Source organism: Odocoileus virginianus, chromosome 12, assembly GCF_023699985.2.
Source record: "Odocoileus virginianus isolate 20LAN1187 ecotype Illinois chromosome 12, Ovbor_1.2, whole genome shotgun sequence".
Classification (NCBI taxonomy): Eukaryota; Metazoa; Chordata; class Mammalia; order Artiodactyla; family Cervidae; genus Odocoileus; species Odocoileus virginianus.
Genome location: NC_069685.1, coordinates 44,825,377 through 44,844,508, shown reverse-complemented (window position 1 = coordinate 44,844,508; position 19,132 = coordinate 44,825,377). Strand labels below are relative to the sequence as shown.

Below are 19,132 nucleotides of genomic sequence, written 5' to 3'. Positions count from 1 at the left end.
ACCTGGGTTCAATCCCTGGGTTGGGAAGATCCCCTGGAGAAGGGAATGGCAACCCACTTCAGTATTCTTGCCTGGACATGGACAGAGGAGCCTGGTGGGCTACAGTCCATGGGGTTGCAAAGAGTCAGACACAACTGAAACAAGCAAGCGTGCACTTGGGGACTTCTCTGGCAGTCCACTGGTTAAGACTCTGTACTTCAAATCCAGGGAGTACAGGTTTGATCCCTGATCAGGGAACTAAGATCCCACCTGCTCACAGTGAACTCCAAACAAAAAAAAATTATTTTTAATTATTAAAGGAGGTGGCCACTTTTTCATTGCATCAGTGTCTACAAAAAGTATGGGTTAACATAGAGCCATGTAGACTTCCTTGCTCTGAAGCCAAGCACCAGAAGCAAAGTCTAGAAAATTGAACCTGGTTAAATCCCTTCTCCCCTATGGAGTCAGGAGCAGGGCAGGGCTTATCTGTCAAGTGCCCACTGCCCTTTGGGAGATGATCAGCGTGGGACTCAGAGAGGTTAACTAGCTTGCCCAAAGCTGCATAGCTAAGTTACGTGTTTCAAAGAGGATTTGCACCCAGATCTGTGCCAGTAGAAGCCTGACCTTTTCCACTCCGTCAGATGATGTCCATGATTTGAAGACATCCTCTGTGCCCAGGAAAGATGAAGGAATATAACGAGAAAACAAAACTGGGCAGAGGTACCATTGTCTACAATATAGGAGCTCAGATCCTGGAGTAAGACCTGACTTCATCTCCCAGCTGAGTACAAAGGAGGGGAGAAATTGTGGATCTAAGAGTCACTGTAAGGACTCAGTTACTATAAGAAACAGCAAGTTTGGGCAATCGAGAAAAGAAAGGTGGAGGAAGCATAATTGATGGCTCCAGTATTTTTCTACGATGTTCACCCTAGCGTGTGTGTGTGTGTGTGTGTGTGTGTGTGTGCGTGGTTTGTGTATGTAATTTCTTACTCAGTCCCAATGTTTGCACTAACTTGCATCCCTCTGAAGGGCTATTTTTTTTTTCCAGAATAAGGGAGGTGGGCAAGAGGGACCAGGAGCAAAGGCCGATCTGGGCTTTCAGATGTGTTTGCATCCCCCGTTTCACCAATTACTTACCTCTCTTTCTCCTCCACCTCCTTCTTTGCAGGAGTTTGTTCATCTGGCAAAGAGACTGGTGAGCGATCCGGCATTAGAAAAAAAAATCGTGGCCAACGGAAGGGAGTACGTGAGAAAGTATCATTCATGGCAGGAGGAGAGACAGACCTACAGGCAGCTGGTCAGGACACTGGAGAGAAACACTGGGGACTAAGAGTACCTGTCTGATGCTGTGAGATGCTCAGCCGTGGGCGGATACCCTTGCACAGAGCTCTGGGTGGGGGGCCTGGCCAGTACAAACCAAGCCTGGTTCACTGGAATCGTAGATCTATCAGTCATAAGACAATTCATCCAAAACCTTTCTGCTTCCAAGTAACATCCCAGATGTGCTTCTGGATCATACCTCATGGAGATGCAGTCCTCACTGGGGTGGGGGCAGGGCCACTGGTTTTAAGGGGAGTCAGGGAGAGAGTTGGAGTAGCTGCTTTAGGACGTTCCTAGGGACAACAAGGACTTATTTTGTAAGCCCTCACAGGGTAGACATCGCTCTCCTGTCTTCTGATGACCTGTAGCCCATCCCTGCCTGCTCAAGGAGCAAAAGTAAACATCTGACACGTCGGCTGAGAGGCTCCTGGCAGCGATTTTTGACATGGTACAGACCCTGTAGCCAATCTGGGGCTGACAGATGTCTGGCTGCGCCCCCAGGCCCTGCAGGTTTGCTTCCCTGAACACCGGAAGCAGGGCTGTGTGTAATCAGTCGTGTAACTGTAAGATAGCCCGGACCTCTCTAGATAAGCAGGCAGCACCACCCCCACTCCCCCACCCTCTAGGCTCCACCTACCTCTGGTCAAATTGGGGTGGAAAATCAGTTGGCACTAAGGCCGCATCACCCATGGCCTGCAAGATGCTGGGACTGACTCTGGGTTCAGCATCATGCAGTCAGCCTCAGAGACCCAGCAGTGAGTGGAGATGAAGTCACCAGCCTCCAGCCCATCTCAGGACCGGCATGTGGGTCCCAGTGACCTCATCCAGCACGGGGCTAGTTTAACCAAATGTCGCCATCACTGACCACACCAGGGGCACCCCCAAACCCAGTGCTTCTTTTCCTCAGTGGCGGCATTTGCCTCTGTTGGATCCTGAAACCCCCTCTTTCCAGTGGACATTCCGTGATGACTGGGGGTGACACGCCCCGTTTCTTGTGTAAAGTTGGAAGCCACAGGATCCAAAGGAGGAGAGGAAGCCAGATCTGAGTCCATCCAAGAAAGTGTTTCCTTAGGGCTTGTTCTGATGCCTGCAGACCCTGGAGGGGGCAGGAAGACCCATGCCATCTTTGCTTCAAACTTCGAACATCTTGGGCTTTTTTCTTTCCAACCATCCTGTTTAATAAACAGCCAAACCTAAAAGAGGAAGGCTCTGACTGAACACCTTAAACTCTGGTGCTGATGACATGGAGATGAGAACAGCATATTTATAGATTCTGTCCCATGTCATTTCCAGTTTAATTATACGCCTCAATCTCACAACAGAGTACCTTCCCAAAGGCAGTTATCTGGTAAACCTGCTCCTCATGCCCAGGATTCTCTAAAAATACCCATCACCATCCTCCTCCTTTTTTTTTTTTTTGGTGGCATCTGAGGGTCACAAGAGTTGGGGCTTCCCTATGGCCATAGAGAAGAGAGGAAGGGAGAAACAGAGTCCAAACCCCTAGTGGACAGATCCATCTGAATCTGGAATCAGTGATGTTAACCTAAGAAAAGGCCAAGTGTTGTCGTGGGCACTGACCAGGGATGCTGCTGTTGATAAAATACTGGTCACTGGGAGTCTCTGCTCTCATCCTGGTTGAATGATATTATATGTGCTTGGCTCTACTGAACCTCAGCGTTGTTGTTCATCCACCTCTTTATAGAAACATACACACATGCCTCATGCCCTTTGGAGAAGGGCATGTTTTTAAATGAATAAAGTGTCACCATCCGCTGTCCAGCAAGAGTCCCTGTGTGTTCCTTTTGTGAGCCTGGTTCGGCAAGAACCAGACCCACCCCACCCTCCAGTTCCTGCACTTTAAAAGCAGATATTAATCCACTGACGCATCTCATTAAGAGGGGTTTAAGATGCAGTTGCTATTTTAATACCAAAGTATAGACGTAAAAAGAATGCTTTTCTTTAAATGTTCTGGATGCTCTCAGTTTCATACTCCGTTAACTTTATGTTTAAACATTTTGCATATTGTTTCCAATTTGCTGATGTACAGGTTTGGATGACTCAATGAGTCAATTTCCAGATAGAACTAAGATACTGTAACCTTCACACACAGAGGGAAATTGCATTTAACGCAGCACAGTGCTTTAGCACAGTTCTTTAGCAAAGAGGCACTGCTCGTACCTGACTTGCAATCGGTGTGATGAGCTGGCTGGCGCTCACCGCTTCTGCCAGAAGAGCCCTCCACACCCCTTCCCCACACTTTTGCAATGAGCTTAAATAGGATAGCTTTGTTTTGATCTGAAAGGTTCATCAGGTATCTTCAGGTTTCCAAAGGCAGACTGTGCAGGCTCTCCATGCAGATGGGAATGGGTGGTCCACACGGTGCCTTGAGCACCCTTCAAACTGGAATGTGCCACTAGCTGGTCTCTGTTCTGATGGCTTCCCTTACTGTGGCTCAGATGCTAAAGAGTCCGCCTGCAATGCAGGAGACTGGGTTCGATCCCTGGGTCAGAAAGATCCCCTGAGAAGGCAATGGCCACTCACTCCAGTGTTCTTGCCTGAGGAATGCTGTGGACAGAGGAGCACGACAGAGTGACTCACACACTCACACACACTGTCAGTTAGGGATGGGATTTGGAAATCCTTTGTACTCTCAGCCAGCACGTGGCTTCAAGTGTTCGTTACATTTCTGTGTCATCTTCAGTAACTATACTTGGCACAGCTGCATCAACTCTTCCCTAGAAGTTTCCTAGTGCTTGACCTTGCACTTCGTTAATTGCAACCTGTTAGGAGATGGAGAGAGCCAGCTCTGGTCCTCTTCCTCCTCCCACCTCTCTCCCCTCCCCCTTTCACGTGCATCTCCCATACCCCACCCTCCCACCTCCCTTCCCCTTTCTGATCCGGTCTCCTCTTGGAGAGTCAGGAGCCTGATGTGGGAATGACACACAGGAAGTCCTCCCCAGCCAAAGCCAGCCCTCACCAGGGAGGCCAGGTAGTAAAAGCAGCAGTTCCCCAGCTTCAGCTTTTATTTTTAATTTAATTTAATTTTTTAAAGTAATTTCATTTATTTATTTTTGGCTCTTGCTGCACAGGCTTTTCTCTAGTTGCAGAGTGTGGGCTTCTCATTGTGATGGCTTCTCTTATTGCGGAGCACAGATGCTAGGGCATGCGGGCTTCAGTAGCTGTGGCTTCCAGGCTCTAGAGCACAGGCTCAGTAGTTGCAACGCATGGGCTTAGTTGCCCTGCAGAATGTGGAATCTTTCCAGGGCAGGGATCGAACCTGTGTCCCCTGCATTGGCAGGCAAATTCTTAACCACTGGACCACCAGAGAAGTCCCCTTGTTTCACTTGGAAAACTCTTGATGCTTGGGCTGCCTCTCAGACTGATTACATCAGAGTCTTGAGGACGGAAGCACCCAGGCCCGAAGTTTCCCTGATCCAATGTGCAACCACAAGGGACAAGGACTGACTGAAAACATCCGCTTGAATATGGACCAGAATTTCAGGGAAAACAAGGACCATCGAAGTAAATGGTGTTTGTGACTTTGTATTCAAAAACTGAATCTCAACATTAAGAACATAGAGTACATTTGTCTAATGTTTACTAAGATTTATTTCTGCAGATAGAATTGAAACTCTCAGCGCAGTGCCAAGAAATATTTCACACAAACAAATAAACAAAACCCATCCACTGGGACTTCATCAATATTCCTCTGAGCTTCTTTTCTTCCTTTGATGTTGTGGTTTTCTTTTGCAATGCCTGCCCTGTCATCATCCTTAAGTCACTCATTACCTGGTTCCATCCTGCCAGAGCCTCCTTTTCCTGGGTTTTAGGTAATTTTCCAGCATCCATTTCATCCATTTCAGGAAAATATTGCATCTTCTGCAAGGTTTGCTATTTCACTTTTTAGCTGACTTACACTGTGTTGACATTTAAACATGTTGAATGTGGAACCATCATTAAGAGGGGCCAACTCTATCCTGGGTATGTGGAGTGGAAGGGTATTATTTAGAATTAACATTTGGGTATGACTGACAGAAAATCCAAAATAATAGTGGCTTAAGCAGAAGAGAAATATATTTTTATCTATCAAGTAAAGAGAGTAGTTCAGCTCAGATTGTGCTTCCCAGGGTCAGGGACCTTCCATCCTCAGTAGGTGTTCATTTCCACCCCCATGGTGTAAGGTGGCTGCCCAAGCACTGCCATCATGCCTGAATTCCAAGCTGCAGGAAGATGGAAAGTGGGAGCAAAGATTTATCTCTTCCCTGTCAGGAAAATTCCTGTTTCTAATTATACTATGCCCACATCCCATTTTAAGGGGAGCTTAGCATTGCAGTCTTTTCTCCCAGCAACTGTGTGCCCAGGTAAAAACCAAGGGTCTACTATTGAGACTTCCCTGGTTGTCCAATGACTAAGACTCTGTGCTCCCAATGTAGGGGGTTCAGGTTCGATCCTGGTTCCGGGACTAGAACCCACACGCTGCAACTAAGACTCAGGGCAGCCAAATAACTAAATAAAGTTAAAAACAAAACAAAATAAAACAATGATCTACAATCAAAAGAGAAGGGGATGAACAACCAGAGCAGACTATCCTAGAGCTATGGGACAATTTCAAAAAGTGTAACATGCATAATGAGAATGCCAGAAGGAAAAGAGAGAAACGGAAGAAATATTTGAAACAATAACTCCGATAGTTCTCCAAGATCAAGGTCAGACACCAAACCACAGATTCAGTAAACTCAGAAATCATCAAGAAAGATAAATGCCAGAAAAATACACATGTAAGCTTAATACATTCAAACTACAGAAGGTCAAAAATAAAGAAAAGAAACCTTGAAAGAAGTCATAGGGGGAAAAACCCCCACTTATATAGAGAGGAAAAAGTTTATAAGAATTATATCTGACTTCTATGGAACCAGAAAACAAGATGAGAGTGGAGTGAAATATTTAAAGTTTTTTAAAAAGAAAGAGGGACTTCCCTGGTGGTGCAGTGGTTAAGAATCCACCTTCCATCTAGAAAGATGGCACTGATTAACCTATTTGAAGGGCAGCAAATGGGCATCCCAAGTGACGCAAGTGGTAAAGAACCCACCTGCCAATGCAGGAGACATAAAAGACGTGGGTTTCATCCCTGGCTCGGGAAGATCCCCTGGAGGAGGGCACGCCAACCCACTCCAGTATTCTTGCCTAGATAATCCCATGGACAGAGGAATCTGGCGGGCTACAGTCCATGGGTTCGCACAGTTAGACACAACTGAATCGACTTAGCACAATGGAGATGCAGACGTAGAGAACAGACCTATGGACGGGAGTTTGGGGGAGGAGTTTGGGGGAGGAGGAGAGGGTGGGACGAAAGGAGAGACTCACATGGGAACATATACACTACCATATTTAAAATAGATAGCCAATGGGAAATTGCTGCATGGCTCAGAGCTCAAACCAGTGCTCTGTGACAACTTAGGGAGGTGGGATGGGATGGAGTGGGAAGTGGGAGGGGAGTTTACGAGTGAGGGGTCATGTGTTACCTATGGCTGATTCATGCTGATGTATGGCAGAAACCAACATCATATTGTAAAGCAATTATCCTTCAATTAAAAATAAATAAAAATTTTTAAAAATCCATCTTCCAGTGCAGGGGCACAAGTTCAATCTCTGGTGGAGGAACAAAGATCCCACATGCCAGGGGGCAAAAGCTCATGCGCTGCAACTACTGACCCTGTGCACCATATTTACAGAGAAACCCACAGCCTGCAATGAAAAATACTGCACTTTGCGCTGAAGATCCTGTGTGCCATAACTAAGACTCGACACAGCCAAATAAATATTAAACAATAAATAAATAGAGAGAGGAGGGGAAAATGCCTGTTTGGGACAGCTTGCAGTACAGTAGCCATTGTGAAAAACTGGTTTTAAATTCTGTGGTCTTACTAATCACTGAAGACCTTTTAATGCCAAGGAAAGTGTTTCCCACAAGGTTTCGGTTGAGCTTTGAAGGCCATCCCAACACAGTTCACCTTTTCTTCCCAAGATCTCATTTGTATACAAACCCTCAGCTGGGGCCATATATCGATTATCACCTCAAACCCTGAGTACAAGAGTCTCCATCTGAATCTCCTACAATGTGTCTTTGTGTCAGGCAAGACACAGTTCTGGAAGACATAATAAAATGAAATGTATTGACTCGATATGTAATCCCAGTCTTTCCACTGGTTGTTCTCCTGGTTCCCCTTAAATGAGAAAGCATGGCAATGCTCATATTGGAAGGCCTTGGGAAATAGAAATAGTTTCTGAAATGATCCATGAGTCAGTTTGACTGAGACAAAACAAAAATTTGGACTAAAAAATAAGATATCATGCAGTATTTGTCTTTCTCTGACTTATTTTGCTTAGCCTGATGCCCTCCAAGTCCATCCATGTTGTTGCCAACGGCAACGTTTCATTCTTTTAGAGAGTAGTAGTCCATTGCATAGGAGAAGGCAATGGCGACCCACTCCGGTACTCTTGCTTGGAAAATCCCATGGATGAAGGAGCCTGGTAGGCTGCAGTCCATGGGGTCGCGAAGCATTGGACGCAACTGAGTGATTTCACTTTCACTTTTCACTTTCATGCATTGGAGAAGGAAATGGCAACCCATTCCAGTGTTCTTGCCTGGAGAATCCCAGGGATGGTAGAGCCTGGTGGGCTGTCGTCTATGGGGTCGCACAGAGTTGGACACGATTGAAGCGACTTAGCAGCAGCAGGAGCAGTCCATTGCATGAGTTAGTGATGGACAGGGAGGCCTGGCATGCTTCGATTCATGGGGTCGCAAAGAGTCGGACACGACTGAGTGACTGAATTGAACTGAACTGAAGTCCATTGCATATGTGTATCATGTCTTTATCCATTTGTCTATAGATGGACACTCAAGTGGTTTCCATATCTTTGGTCAGTATTTCTTTCTTTTTTAAAATTAAAAAAAAAAAAACTTTTTGGCCATGTCAATCGTGGCATGTGGGATCTTAGTTACAGAACCAGGAATCAAAACCATATCCACTGCGTTGGAAGCATGGAGCCTTAATCACTGGACTGCCAGGGGAATCCCCTCAGCCAGTATTTCTTATAGCAGTTGAGACAGACACTACTCTCTGGTATGGATACCATAATGAATACTCCTTACCCTTATCAGAGGGGTCACTTCCTAGCTCAATCATTCACACAGACATGGATGGATGATTACAACAGTCAATGAACATGCAGCCAACACTCAGGAAGGGATCAGATAAAAGTCTGTGAGAATATGATCCATAAGGCAGTTATGCCTCCAAAGTTAGGATGAAAACCCCAACCAAGGCACTACAGGTAATTGCCAAGAGAATTATATTAGGCTCTAAAGGAACTTCTGCTAAAAATGAATACAAAAAAAAGTCTGTTGAGGGGAGGGTGTCAATTTGAAAAAAATAAAAATGACTTCATCTTTATCTGTGGCCACAATCTATTTTAAACAGATTTTTTACAATCTACTTCTTTCTTCAGACTCATTAGTAGTCCTTAAAAATCCAGGCTGAAAGAAATATCTTCCCTCCAAATTACATAATTCTGCTAAATTACAAAATCTTTCTTCTTAGAGGAAAAAAAAAAAACTTCATGGTGCCATTCTCAGTAGAAGCCTTCGAACTCTTTCTACAATCTTTAGAAAGCCCCAGCTATTAGGAGAGTCATGCTTCATTTAAAGTGGATTTTCTTCTTTAGCATCTAATATAAAAATATGCTAAGTATTTCCTCCAGATCAGAAAGGTTAATAACCAGGCATTTGCAAGAAGGCAGAGCATGAGGAACCAAGTAACACTAGGAGACTAGCTTTCCGACTTGGTATTTGGTGCAAATTCCCCCATTTTAGAAACAGTTGGAAAAACAACTCACAGAGTCTAAAGATTTTTTAGATTTCTGCTTGCTAAGAAGGGTTTCTTCTCTGTATTACAGAGTCTAGGCTCATATTGCTCACTGTACAACAGGTCAGTATATCAAGAGGGGTGATGCTGGGGCAAAAGATAGCGACTTCATTTAAAAAACCAGCAGATTGAGAAGATGGTGGGTGAGTGTCCCAAAGAACCGCCTTCCTGAAGTTAGAATTCTTTGATACTAGAAGGGGAGAGGGTGTGGCTGGCTGTTGCAAACTTCTTGGTGCAGGAATCTTTTGTTCTTGCAGCTGTCCATGTAGGTCAGGTTATCATGTTCCTATAAAAGTCTAACAAGACAGACATTATTCTCTGTTCTGAAACATTTTATCTCTGTATGGATGGAAAAGTTTTATACCTTTAAAGGTCAGAGCCTTGAGAAGGGCTCTCCTGTATATTTCAGGCTCTAGGGAACATTCTTTTACAAAAGGTGCAGGGCCAGCATGACTTAGCCCAGGCAGAAGAGCACAAGAGTTAGAGCTAAAGGAATAGATCCAACATGGAGTCAGATTTGCTCTTCTCTGTTGTATTGTTCCTTTCCTATCCTGTCTCTCCCAGTGTCTAAATGAGTTTAGAGGCTCCGTGGGCACATAAAAAATGATAATACACAATGTGATTGAAAAAGCATCTGTGTTTATAACTTAAAATAGTGTCGTTACTCCAATTTTGTCAGTTATCACAAACATTAATTGGACTCTGTGTGACGGGCAGGGTGCTCAATGCTGATGACCTTGAACTTTACCTGGAGCTCTGTGTTCCTGGAAAACAGCGAACGTTAAGAAATGCATTCCCCACGTTTATGTTCAGGGAAATGGTTTACTGCAAACGACTTCCCCACATGGCTTACATGAACTCACAGATTGCCTACTCCCCCCACTTCCCATGCACCTCTCCTTCCTCAGGTTCTGGTCCAGCCTTAGTTGGAAGCAGCAGAGAGCTCATCCATCACAGCCCTCCACCCCCACCCCCAAAAGCCTACTTTCAGGACACAGACATCTCCCACACATCCCACTTCCCCATACCCGGCTCTTTCTAAGCCTTGTTTCCTCTTCCTAGATTTAATAAAAAAAGTCCACTTTGCAAAACACAGGAGATGCTTGCAAATTTTATTGTCAGAGAGTCCTCTCTATTGCAAGAAATCCTCACAAATCCACTCCAATAAAATCTCTCTTTACTAACTCAGGATTTGCTTCTTTTTTGACAGTGCCTTATCTGCAGTGTCTTGATCCTCACACCAACCCCATGACTTAACGGATGAGGAAACTGAGGCTCTGAAACTGGTTCTGAGTCATGGGGGTGGAAAGAGATGGAGCCAGGAAGCAGACTCAGGGGGCTGCTTAGGCTGTTTTCTCATCTCTCTCATTCTCTCTTGTTCCCCACCCTCCCACATTCTCTCTCTCTCTCTGTCTCATATTCTCTCTCTCATTCTCTCCTTGTCTCTCTCTCACCAACCCTATGTGCGATTGTCTCCTTATCCCATGCACTTAGTTGTCAGCTAGACTCTAAGGAATTTAGTTTGCACATGAACTAGACAACTGTTCACCCCAAGTCAAAGGGAACTGAAAAGGATCAGAGTATGTGACACCCAAATATGCCTCTTGGTCATACAGATTATTTTGAACCAAAGTCGGTGCCAAGATGAGTGACTGAACGTGGCAAAGTTGTGTCCAACTCTGTAACCCCATCAGCTACAGCCCGCCAGGCTCCCTAGTCCATGGAATTTTCCCAGGCAAGAATACTGGAGTGGGTTGCCATTTCCATCTCCAGGGGATCTTCCCAACCCAGGAATTAAAACCATGTCTCCTATCTTTCAGGCAGTTTCTTTACCATCTGAGCCATCAGACAAACAAACTTTACTAAGTAACATTCATCTTCCATTAGTTTCCCTATCTGTTTATCGTCCCACAACTGATTGCCCTTAGAATCTCAAATCCCTTTTCCATTTGAGGAGGTAGATGCCCACCTGCCATTCCAGGGTAAAGCAATTGGAGATTCAATCCTTGTGGACTGAAACTCCAAGACGAGAATACCAGAACAATTAAGAGAAGGCTAGACCCTGCCCAGATCACATGTTTCTCATTCTTGAAGTCAGGAGACTTCACTGACAACACGTGTGCAGAAAGTCTCCTTGAAGGTCAAAGGGGAGTGACGCTAACTAATGCCAGGCTACCCATAGGCCTTTGCAGTAGAATCCATCTTGGCTAAGAGATGCATGCACACACATGGGAGGATCTGGAGAGATACCAAAAATGGACCGTGAATCAGGCAAATCAAAATGATTGGCCAAAGGAAACCAGAAGAAATGCCCTGTATAAGTGATTTAAACACGACTCAGGGACTCTCCCTCGGAGTCTAACACATCCTATGCTCTTTTCTTCCTAATGAATACTTGCTTCTCTACTTTCCATCCTTGTGGAAATTCTCCGCAGAGCTGAAAGGCCAGGGCCCTTGTCATTGACCACTGGTCTAGTGGCTAGGATCTGGTGCTCTCGCTGTGTGACCTGGCCTCTGTCTCTGGCTGGGAATCCGAGCCTTGCTTCTAGCCGCTGCAGGCTGAGGATACCAAAGATCATTTTGTCTTTTCACGTCTCCACATATATCTTGCCCTTTGTAGAAATTGTATGTTAGTCTCTGCCTCTGTAGGATTTTCACTTCTGTGAGCCTTCATATGCATGTGAATAAACTTGTTTCTCCTATTCATCTGTCTTTTGTCAGATTTGCAGTATTCCAGCCACTGAACCAACAGAGTAGAGGAAAGAGAGGTTTTCCCTCATGTAAGTTTTAGTATCAATATGTTTATTTTGAATGAATCACACAGTTAGGAGTATTGTTCTTTGTTGATCAGTAGAACCGAGATAGAATTTTGATCAATAGGTCTTAAATATGTGTGAAAGCATGCTGAGTTCCTTCAGCTGTGTCTGATTCTTTGCAACTCTATGGACTGTTGCCCATCAGGCTCCTCTGTCCTTGGGATTCTCTAGGCAAGCATACTGGAGTGGGTTGCCATGCCCTCCTCCAGGGGGATCTTCCCAACCCAGGGATCCAACCCACGTCTCTTATGTCTCCTGCACTGGCAGGCAGGTTCTTTACCACTAATGCCATCTGGGAAGCCTAGGTCTTAAATATAATAAGACTTTATTGTTTTTAGAATGTTTTTAGCAGCCTGAAAACAATTGTTCTCATAAACTACGATATTGCCTTTATTCAAAATTTTTCCTACTTTGTGGTGGCAGAATACTATACCAATATATTAACTAAGCATATATTTTTTGCACGCACCCATACAGGTACACACTTACATTAATTCTTTGTGAAAATTAGACCATTTTGAGCTTATTGTATTTGGGTAGGCGTTGCCAGAGCAGGTTCAGATACAAAAGAGTCAGATTCTTGGCGTTGAGTTGTTAAGAAGCCTTTGGACTTTCCAGAGGGAGAGAGAACAAGAGTCTTGAAAACCAAGGCTTTTGAATTGCAAAGCAGAGGTTTTTGAGAGAGACAGAAAGGTTCTGTTGGTTCAAAACAGAAGGTCTAGACAGTTATCAGAAGCAAAGTTCTGAAGGACTCAAGGCATGATGCCTGTGCTTTAATGATCAGATTAGAAAGAAAACAGATGAGGACTTGGGTCACCTGAGCCTTGAAAATTGGAGGTGTAGCAAGGCAACAAATCAGCTGCCATTCAAAATAGACTCACTGCTGCCAGGAGGAGGGGGTCATTGTGCCCTGAGGACCACACAGGAAGCACCAGGGCCCATCAGGAGGCAGAGGGAGCTGGTGAAGGGGATATGTGCATTAAGCCCACATTTTGGCCAGTTATGAGGAGCAGAAACCTCCATTAATGATTTTTTTTTAATTGGACTATAGTTTTTTAAAAAATATTTATTTTAATTATTTATTTGCCTGCTGCGGGTCTTAGTTGCAGCACACAGAATCTTTAGTTTCGACATGTGGGATGTCTCAACCACTGGACCATCAGGGAAGCCCTGGAACACAGTTGATTTACAATGTGGTGTTAGTTTCAGATGTACAGCAAAGTGATTCAGTGATATGTGTATATATTCATTTTCAGATTCATTCCCCTTACAGGCTTTTACATATTGAGTGCAGTTCCCTGGGCTATACAGTGGGTCCTTGTTGGTTACCTATTTTATATTTAGTAGTGTGTTTATGTTCATCCCAAGCTCCCAATTTATCCCTCCCTACTCTCTGTTAATGATTTTGGTGCTTTTCTAAGTATGAGAAGATGTAAAAAACTGGGCTTAGAAAATCTCCTGAAAAGGTCTAATTATCTGAAGGCATGTTCTGCCAGTATTTTCCAGAGCACAGAGGGCCTCCTTCCTGACTTCTGCTCTGAATTCCTTTCAGGGTGTGTTGAAGATCAATGGCTGCTGAGGCCAGCGACTTTGTCTTTGTAGAATCAGAGGGTGAGTGACAGCTTTCAACCATCAGATCTAGGACTTGGAACTCAGGAATACTTCTTATTCAGTGTCTATTCTCCAAACTAAGGCAGTCCTATGCCCCATTTTGACATGAAGTTATCACAGTTATAGTTGCCTAGTTCCCTAAATTAAAACCGAGCAGGTTTCTGTGGGGCTATGGAGTACAGATCTGTTCTGTGTTCTGCATTTCTTGTCTGCAGGATATAGGCTTCATTCAGCCTCCTTGACCTTCCCTGAGTTCCAAAGGGTGGATTCAAACAATTGCTAATCAGGGAAGGGAGGGGATACAGAAACAGAGGAGAAACAATCAAATGGTGGTACAGCCTTGAGACAGCGTCCTGGTTCCTATTAAAAAAACATGCATAACAATATCTTTGAGTTCTTTTACAGAGCTGGGGCCCCCACCTAGGTGGAGGATGGTAACTTCAGGCTGAGCACAAGATTCCCGGAGCACAGCTCTGTTGCCTCACCACCAACCCATCAAAGTTACCGACTCTGCAGCCCTCACCCCAAATGTTGCCTTCTGTTTCTGGGGACCAGTGATGACCATCCTGTTAGGTCTCCTGTTTGACCCCTGTCTATTTCATCTCTGAGAGGAGCCAACAGTTTCAAACTAAATCGCTGTTATTACAAGGGTGAATGCTGGTTTCAGACAAAAAATACCTTCACTTAGATCAGGTAGACAGAGACTTCTGCTCTGCTAGGCAGGCCTACGCCCATGCACAGCAGGAAGAAGTTATAGAAAAAAAGAGACCTTCGCCTCAATTCCCAAGAAGTATCTTGAGTATGAAGTCTCTTAGTGGGGAGTTGTTAAGAGGAAGCACACTGACTGAAACCGCCCACCCTGGCCCGGCACCATAGTAACTATTTGCATGAGCTGTTTTACGACAGGAGGTCCTGGTGAGGAACATGGAACCAACCGGAAGAGTTTGGGAAAGGTCAAAAGGAGACACCGCATGTCTGACCACCTCCCAGAATCCTTCTCTCTGGCATCCATCTTGGCTGAACGAGGCATGCGCCACCATGAAGGACTCTGAGTCAGAATGATTGGCTAAAGACAACCAGTTAGGATTAGTTTTAATCCCATCACCATAAAACCTGGGACTACAAGCCATGTGACAGAGCAGTTCTCCTGGGTTCCCTTACCCCACTGCTCTCCACCCGGGTGCCCTTTCCCAATAAAATCTCTTGCTTTGTCAGCACATGTGTCTCCTCAGACAATTCATTTCTGAGTATTAGAAAAGGGCCCAGTTTCAGGTCCTGGAAGGGGGTCCCCCTTCCTGCAACATTTCACATTTAGTGGTGTATATATGTTCATCCCAAGCTCCCAAATTGTCTCTCCCTACTCTCTATTAATGATTTTGGTGCTTTTCTAAGTATTAGAAGATGTAAAAAATTTGGCTTATAAAATCTTCTCCTGAAAAGGTCTAAATATCTGAAGGCATGTTCTGCTATTATCTCCCAGAGGACAGAGGGCCTCCTTCCTGACTTCCGCTCTGAATTCCTTTCAGGGTGTGTTGAAGATCAGTGGCCAGTGACTTTGTCTTTGTAGAATCAGAGGGTGAATGACAGCTTTCAGCCATCAGAGTAAAGTCAGGTCCCTGCTATTGGGCCCGCCTGTGCAGGTAATGAGAAAGAATTCCCCAGGTGTCACCTCATATCTTTTTTTTTTTTTTTTTGCATCTTTTAAAAAATTATTTATTTCTTTTTGGATGTGTTGGGTCTCCACTGTTGCACGTGGCCTTCCTCTAGTTGAGGCAAGTGGGGCTACTCCCTACTTGCAGTGCTTCGGTTTCTCACTATGATGACTTCTCTTGTTGCGAAGCACGGCTCTAGGCTGTAAGGACACAGTAGCTGTGCCGCACGGGCTGAGTTGCTCTTCAGCATGTGGGATCTCCCCAGATGAGGGATCGAACCCATGCTCCCTGCATTGGCAGGCAAATTCTTAACACTGGAACACCAGGGAAGTGCCACCTCATCTCTTTGCTCTCTCTGTTGGGGTTTCCTTTCTTACATTTATTTGTGATGACCCAACACATGCAGGTGAATTTGTACTGAGATGGGTGTTTTGCAGTTACCCACTCTCCATCTTCACAACTCTCTAATAATTGTCCTACTCTTGTGACCTCCAATCCACGGGCACGGGTAATATCACAAATAGAATTTTCAAGGTGTTGAAAACATAAATCTACGAATGAGACTATGTCAGGTTTCATTTAACACATTAGTGAGGGAACCAGTGGGAAATCAAAACCAGTTTAAAGGACATGAGAAACTGATGTCTGTGCATCAATAAAATTCTAAAAGTTATAAAATAGGATCATGTCACATGGTAGGTATAGTGGTTGGCTTCTCTAAATCATTTGCGTTGCACTTTGGCAAAAATTATTTTTAATATCTAAATATTGAAACTTGTAACATGTCTGACTCCTAATCTATTACACACACACGCACACATACACACACACACACAGAGTCTCTTAACGCTGGCTGTGCTTAGCTGGCCTAGGAATGAACATTCAGTCCAAGATAGGCAATCAATCTTTCTCTGAGAATTTTGAGCTGGAAAGAGAGAAAACTGCAACAAATGTTACAGAAAAGAGCAGAAAGTGAAATGAAAGGGAGAGAGAAAGAGTTTTAAAGAATTCAATTACCAGAATTTGGTTGTTCAGGCTGTATTTCTTGTCCTTTGTTTTAAAGGGACACCTCTTATCTTTAAAATAAATTCTCTGTTTTGCTTACCTTAGTTTGGGTTGAATGGAAATGGCATTCTTGTAACTACCTGAGTGCTATTGCTGAATGAGGCTGCTTGGGTGGCTGCAGAATCATTGGTACAGGACCCCAAAAGGTCAAACTGAAAAGCACAAAGCTGGGTCCAGCCTTTGCGGCTCCTGGCATTGCTTGGCTTTTAGCAGCATCACTTCAGTCTCTGCCTCTTGCTTCACAGGACACCCTCTGTTTGTCTGGATGTTAGGAACTGAAATGTATCAAATCCGTATGTTGAAGCCACAGCTCTGAATGTGACTGTATTCAAAGATAAGGCTTTTGTGTGTGTGCTCAGTTGCTTCAACTGCATCCAACTCTCTGCAACCCCACGGACTGCAGCCCGCCAGGCTCCTCTCTCCATGGGATTCTCCAGACAAGAATACTGGAGTGGGTTGCCATTTCCTCCTCCAGGGCATCTCCCTGACCCAGGGATTGAACCTGAGTCTCTTGTGCCTCCTGCATTGGCAGGTGGGTTCTCTACCGCTGAGCCACGGGTGAAGTCCTTTCATAGATAAGGCCTCTAGGGAGAGAGTTACGAATAAATAGAATCATTGGAACGGGTCCCTACTCCAGTAGGACCAGAATGAAAGATGAAGGAGGAGGGGACACAGTAGGGGAGGAGGAGCAGAAGCCAGAGGAAATATCAGAGACCTCTTTTGCTCCCACATGATCAGAGGAAAGGCCGCCTGAGGACACAGCAAGGAAACCGTGTGTAAGCCAGAAGATGGGTCTCGCTAGAGACCAATCTTGGTGTCTCCTTCATCTTGGACTCCCAGGCTCCAGAACCTTGAAAATAAAGGTCCATCGTGTAAGCCACCCCATTTTGTATTTTACCGTGGCACTTGAACTGATACACTATGTCTTCTTTTCTCTCTTCTAAAAGGACATTCACTCTTGGATTTCCCCCTCACCTTTATCCAGGGTGATCTCATCTTGAGATCCTCATCTTATTTACATTTGCAGAGATGCTTTGTCCAACAGAATCATGTTCCTAGTTTCCAGGTGAACATACCTCCTGGGAGCCTGATTCAGCCTGTTTTACCAGCACATATCATTTTTTAGCCAATTTAAGACCACTTATATATATGGCAACCTACTCCAGTGTTCTTGCCTGGAGAATCCCAGGGATGGGGGAGCCTGATGAGCTGCTGTCTATGGGGTCGCACAGAGTCAGACATGACTGAAGCGACTTAACAGCAGCATATATAATCCAAGGCAGGGCCTCACTGTTTATAGAATGCAATGTGCATGGCACACTTCTGCATTTATGCAGGGCAGTAGCCTCCTTCATAGACACATGCAGCCACTGTGAATGTGGGTTATTTAGGCAGCAGGCCACAGCGTGGCTAGGAGGACAGCTCTGGGAAAGGGTGGAGAGTGGGGCTGTTTGACATCAAGTCCCGTGAGATCAATCAGAGCACTTGTTAGCTGCCTCATGGAATTGGGAGGCGGGTGCCACGGAAGAAAGGAGAACATCAAAGCTCTGGCTAGAGATGTGAGCACTTTAAAAATCATCAAATTCTTGAGTGCTTATCCTGGAAGTGTAATGGGTGTAAACTTTCTTTAGGACTATTTGGTTATATATATGTGTGTAAAAATACTGGAGTGAGTTGCTCTGCCCTCCTCTAGGGGATCTTTCTGACCCAGGGATCAAACCCATGTCTCATGTGTCTCCTGAATTGGTAGGCAGATTCTTTATCACTGTGCTACCTGGGAAGATCCATATATAAATATATGTACATAAATATATGCACATATAGTGCAGCATGGAGCATGGAGAATGTTTCACCAAAATAAGACTCTAATGATGTCATCCTGTAGCTAGCACTAAGTCTATATGTAGTTTGAATATATGCATATTTAAATATTTATCTAAATCCATATGTGAATATATATTTAATGAATTTGTTTTGATTTGTAAATTATTTTCTAACTTTATAATTATTTACAAAATTATAAATATGTATTTATGAATGCATAAAGAAAATAACAAAATGAACTATAAAAATAAAATTAACTTAGTTTTATTGATTATAATTTATAATGACCTATATTAAAGATAAAATAGTATCTATAATTACTTATACATAACCAAATACACAAAAATAATTTTTATGTATTTTATTGATTGTAATAAAAATTGTTTATAGTTAAGAATAAAATTACCTATGTGAAAGTGAAAGTTGCTCAGTTGGGTCTGACTCTTTGCGACCCCATGGACTAAACAGTCCATGGAATTCTCCAGGCCAGAATACTGGAGTGAGTAGCCTTTTCCTTCTCCAGGGGAATCTTCCCAACCCAGGGATTGAACCCAGGTCTCCGGCATTGCAGGCAGATTCTTTACCAGCTGAGCCACAAGGGAAGCCCCAAATTATCTACAATTATACATAAAATATTGGATTGTTAAAAAGTTCATTCAAGTTTTCCCATAAGATGTTATGGAAAAATTGGAATGAACCATTGGACCAACCAAATATATCTTGTTTATAAAATACATGATGTTTATATATATATATATAAACCATATATACACACATATATATGTGCGTGTATATATATACACGCACATATATATGTATATATATATATTTATATATATATATAAAACCAAATTATACATATAATTTGTTTTGACCTAGAAATTTTGACCTAGAATTTTGACCTAGGTCAAATTTCTTTGACCTAGAAATTTCACTTTCA

General features: G+C 43.9%; 1 protein-coding gene and 1 long non-coding RNA gene across 3 annotated transcripts in view; both read left to right on the top strand.

Moving 5' to 3' along the window:
• The window catches only part of GLT1D1 (glycosyltransferase 1 domain containing 1), a 111,841-nt gene extending 108,763 nt beyond the window's left edge, over positions 1 to 3,078 (top strand). For both annotated transcript variants that reach the window (XM_070475073.1, XM_070475072.1), the window contains one exon: positions 1,148 to 3,078. In XM_070475073.1, coding sequence (XP_070331174.1) covers positions 1,148 to 1,309 — 162 coding nt within the window. In that variant the 3' untranslated portion in view covers positions 1,310 to 3,078. The remainder of the gene's footprint in view (positions 1 to 1,147) is intronic.
• Positions 3,079 to 6,800: 3,722 nt separating this feature from the next.
• On the top strand, positions 6,801 to 18,508 carry LOC139037764 (uncharacterized). The gene is made up of 3 exons (XR_011490652.1): positions 6,801 to 12,004; positions 13,593 to 13,651; positions 14,057 to 18,508. It is a non-coding gene; the product is annotated as an uncharacterized lncRNA (long non-coding RNA).
• Positions 18,509 to 19,132: the final 624 nt, after the last annotated feature.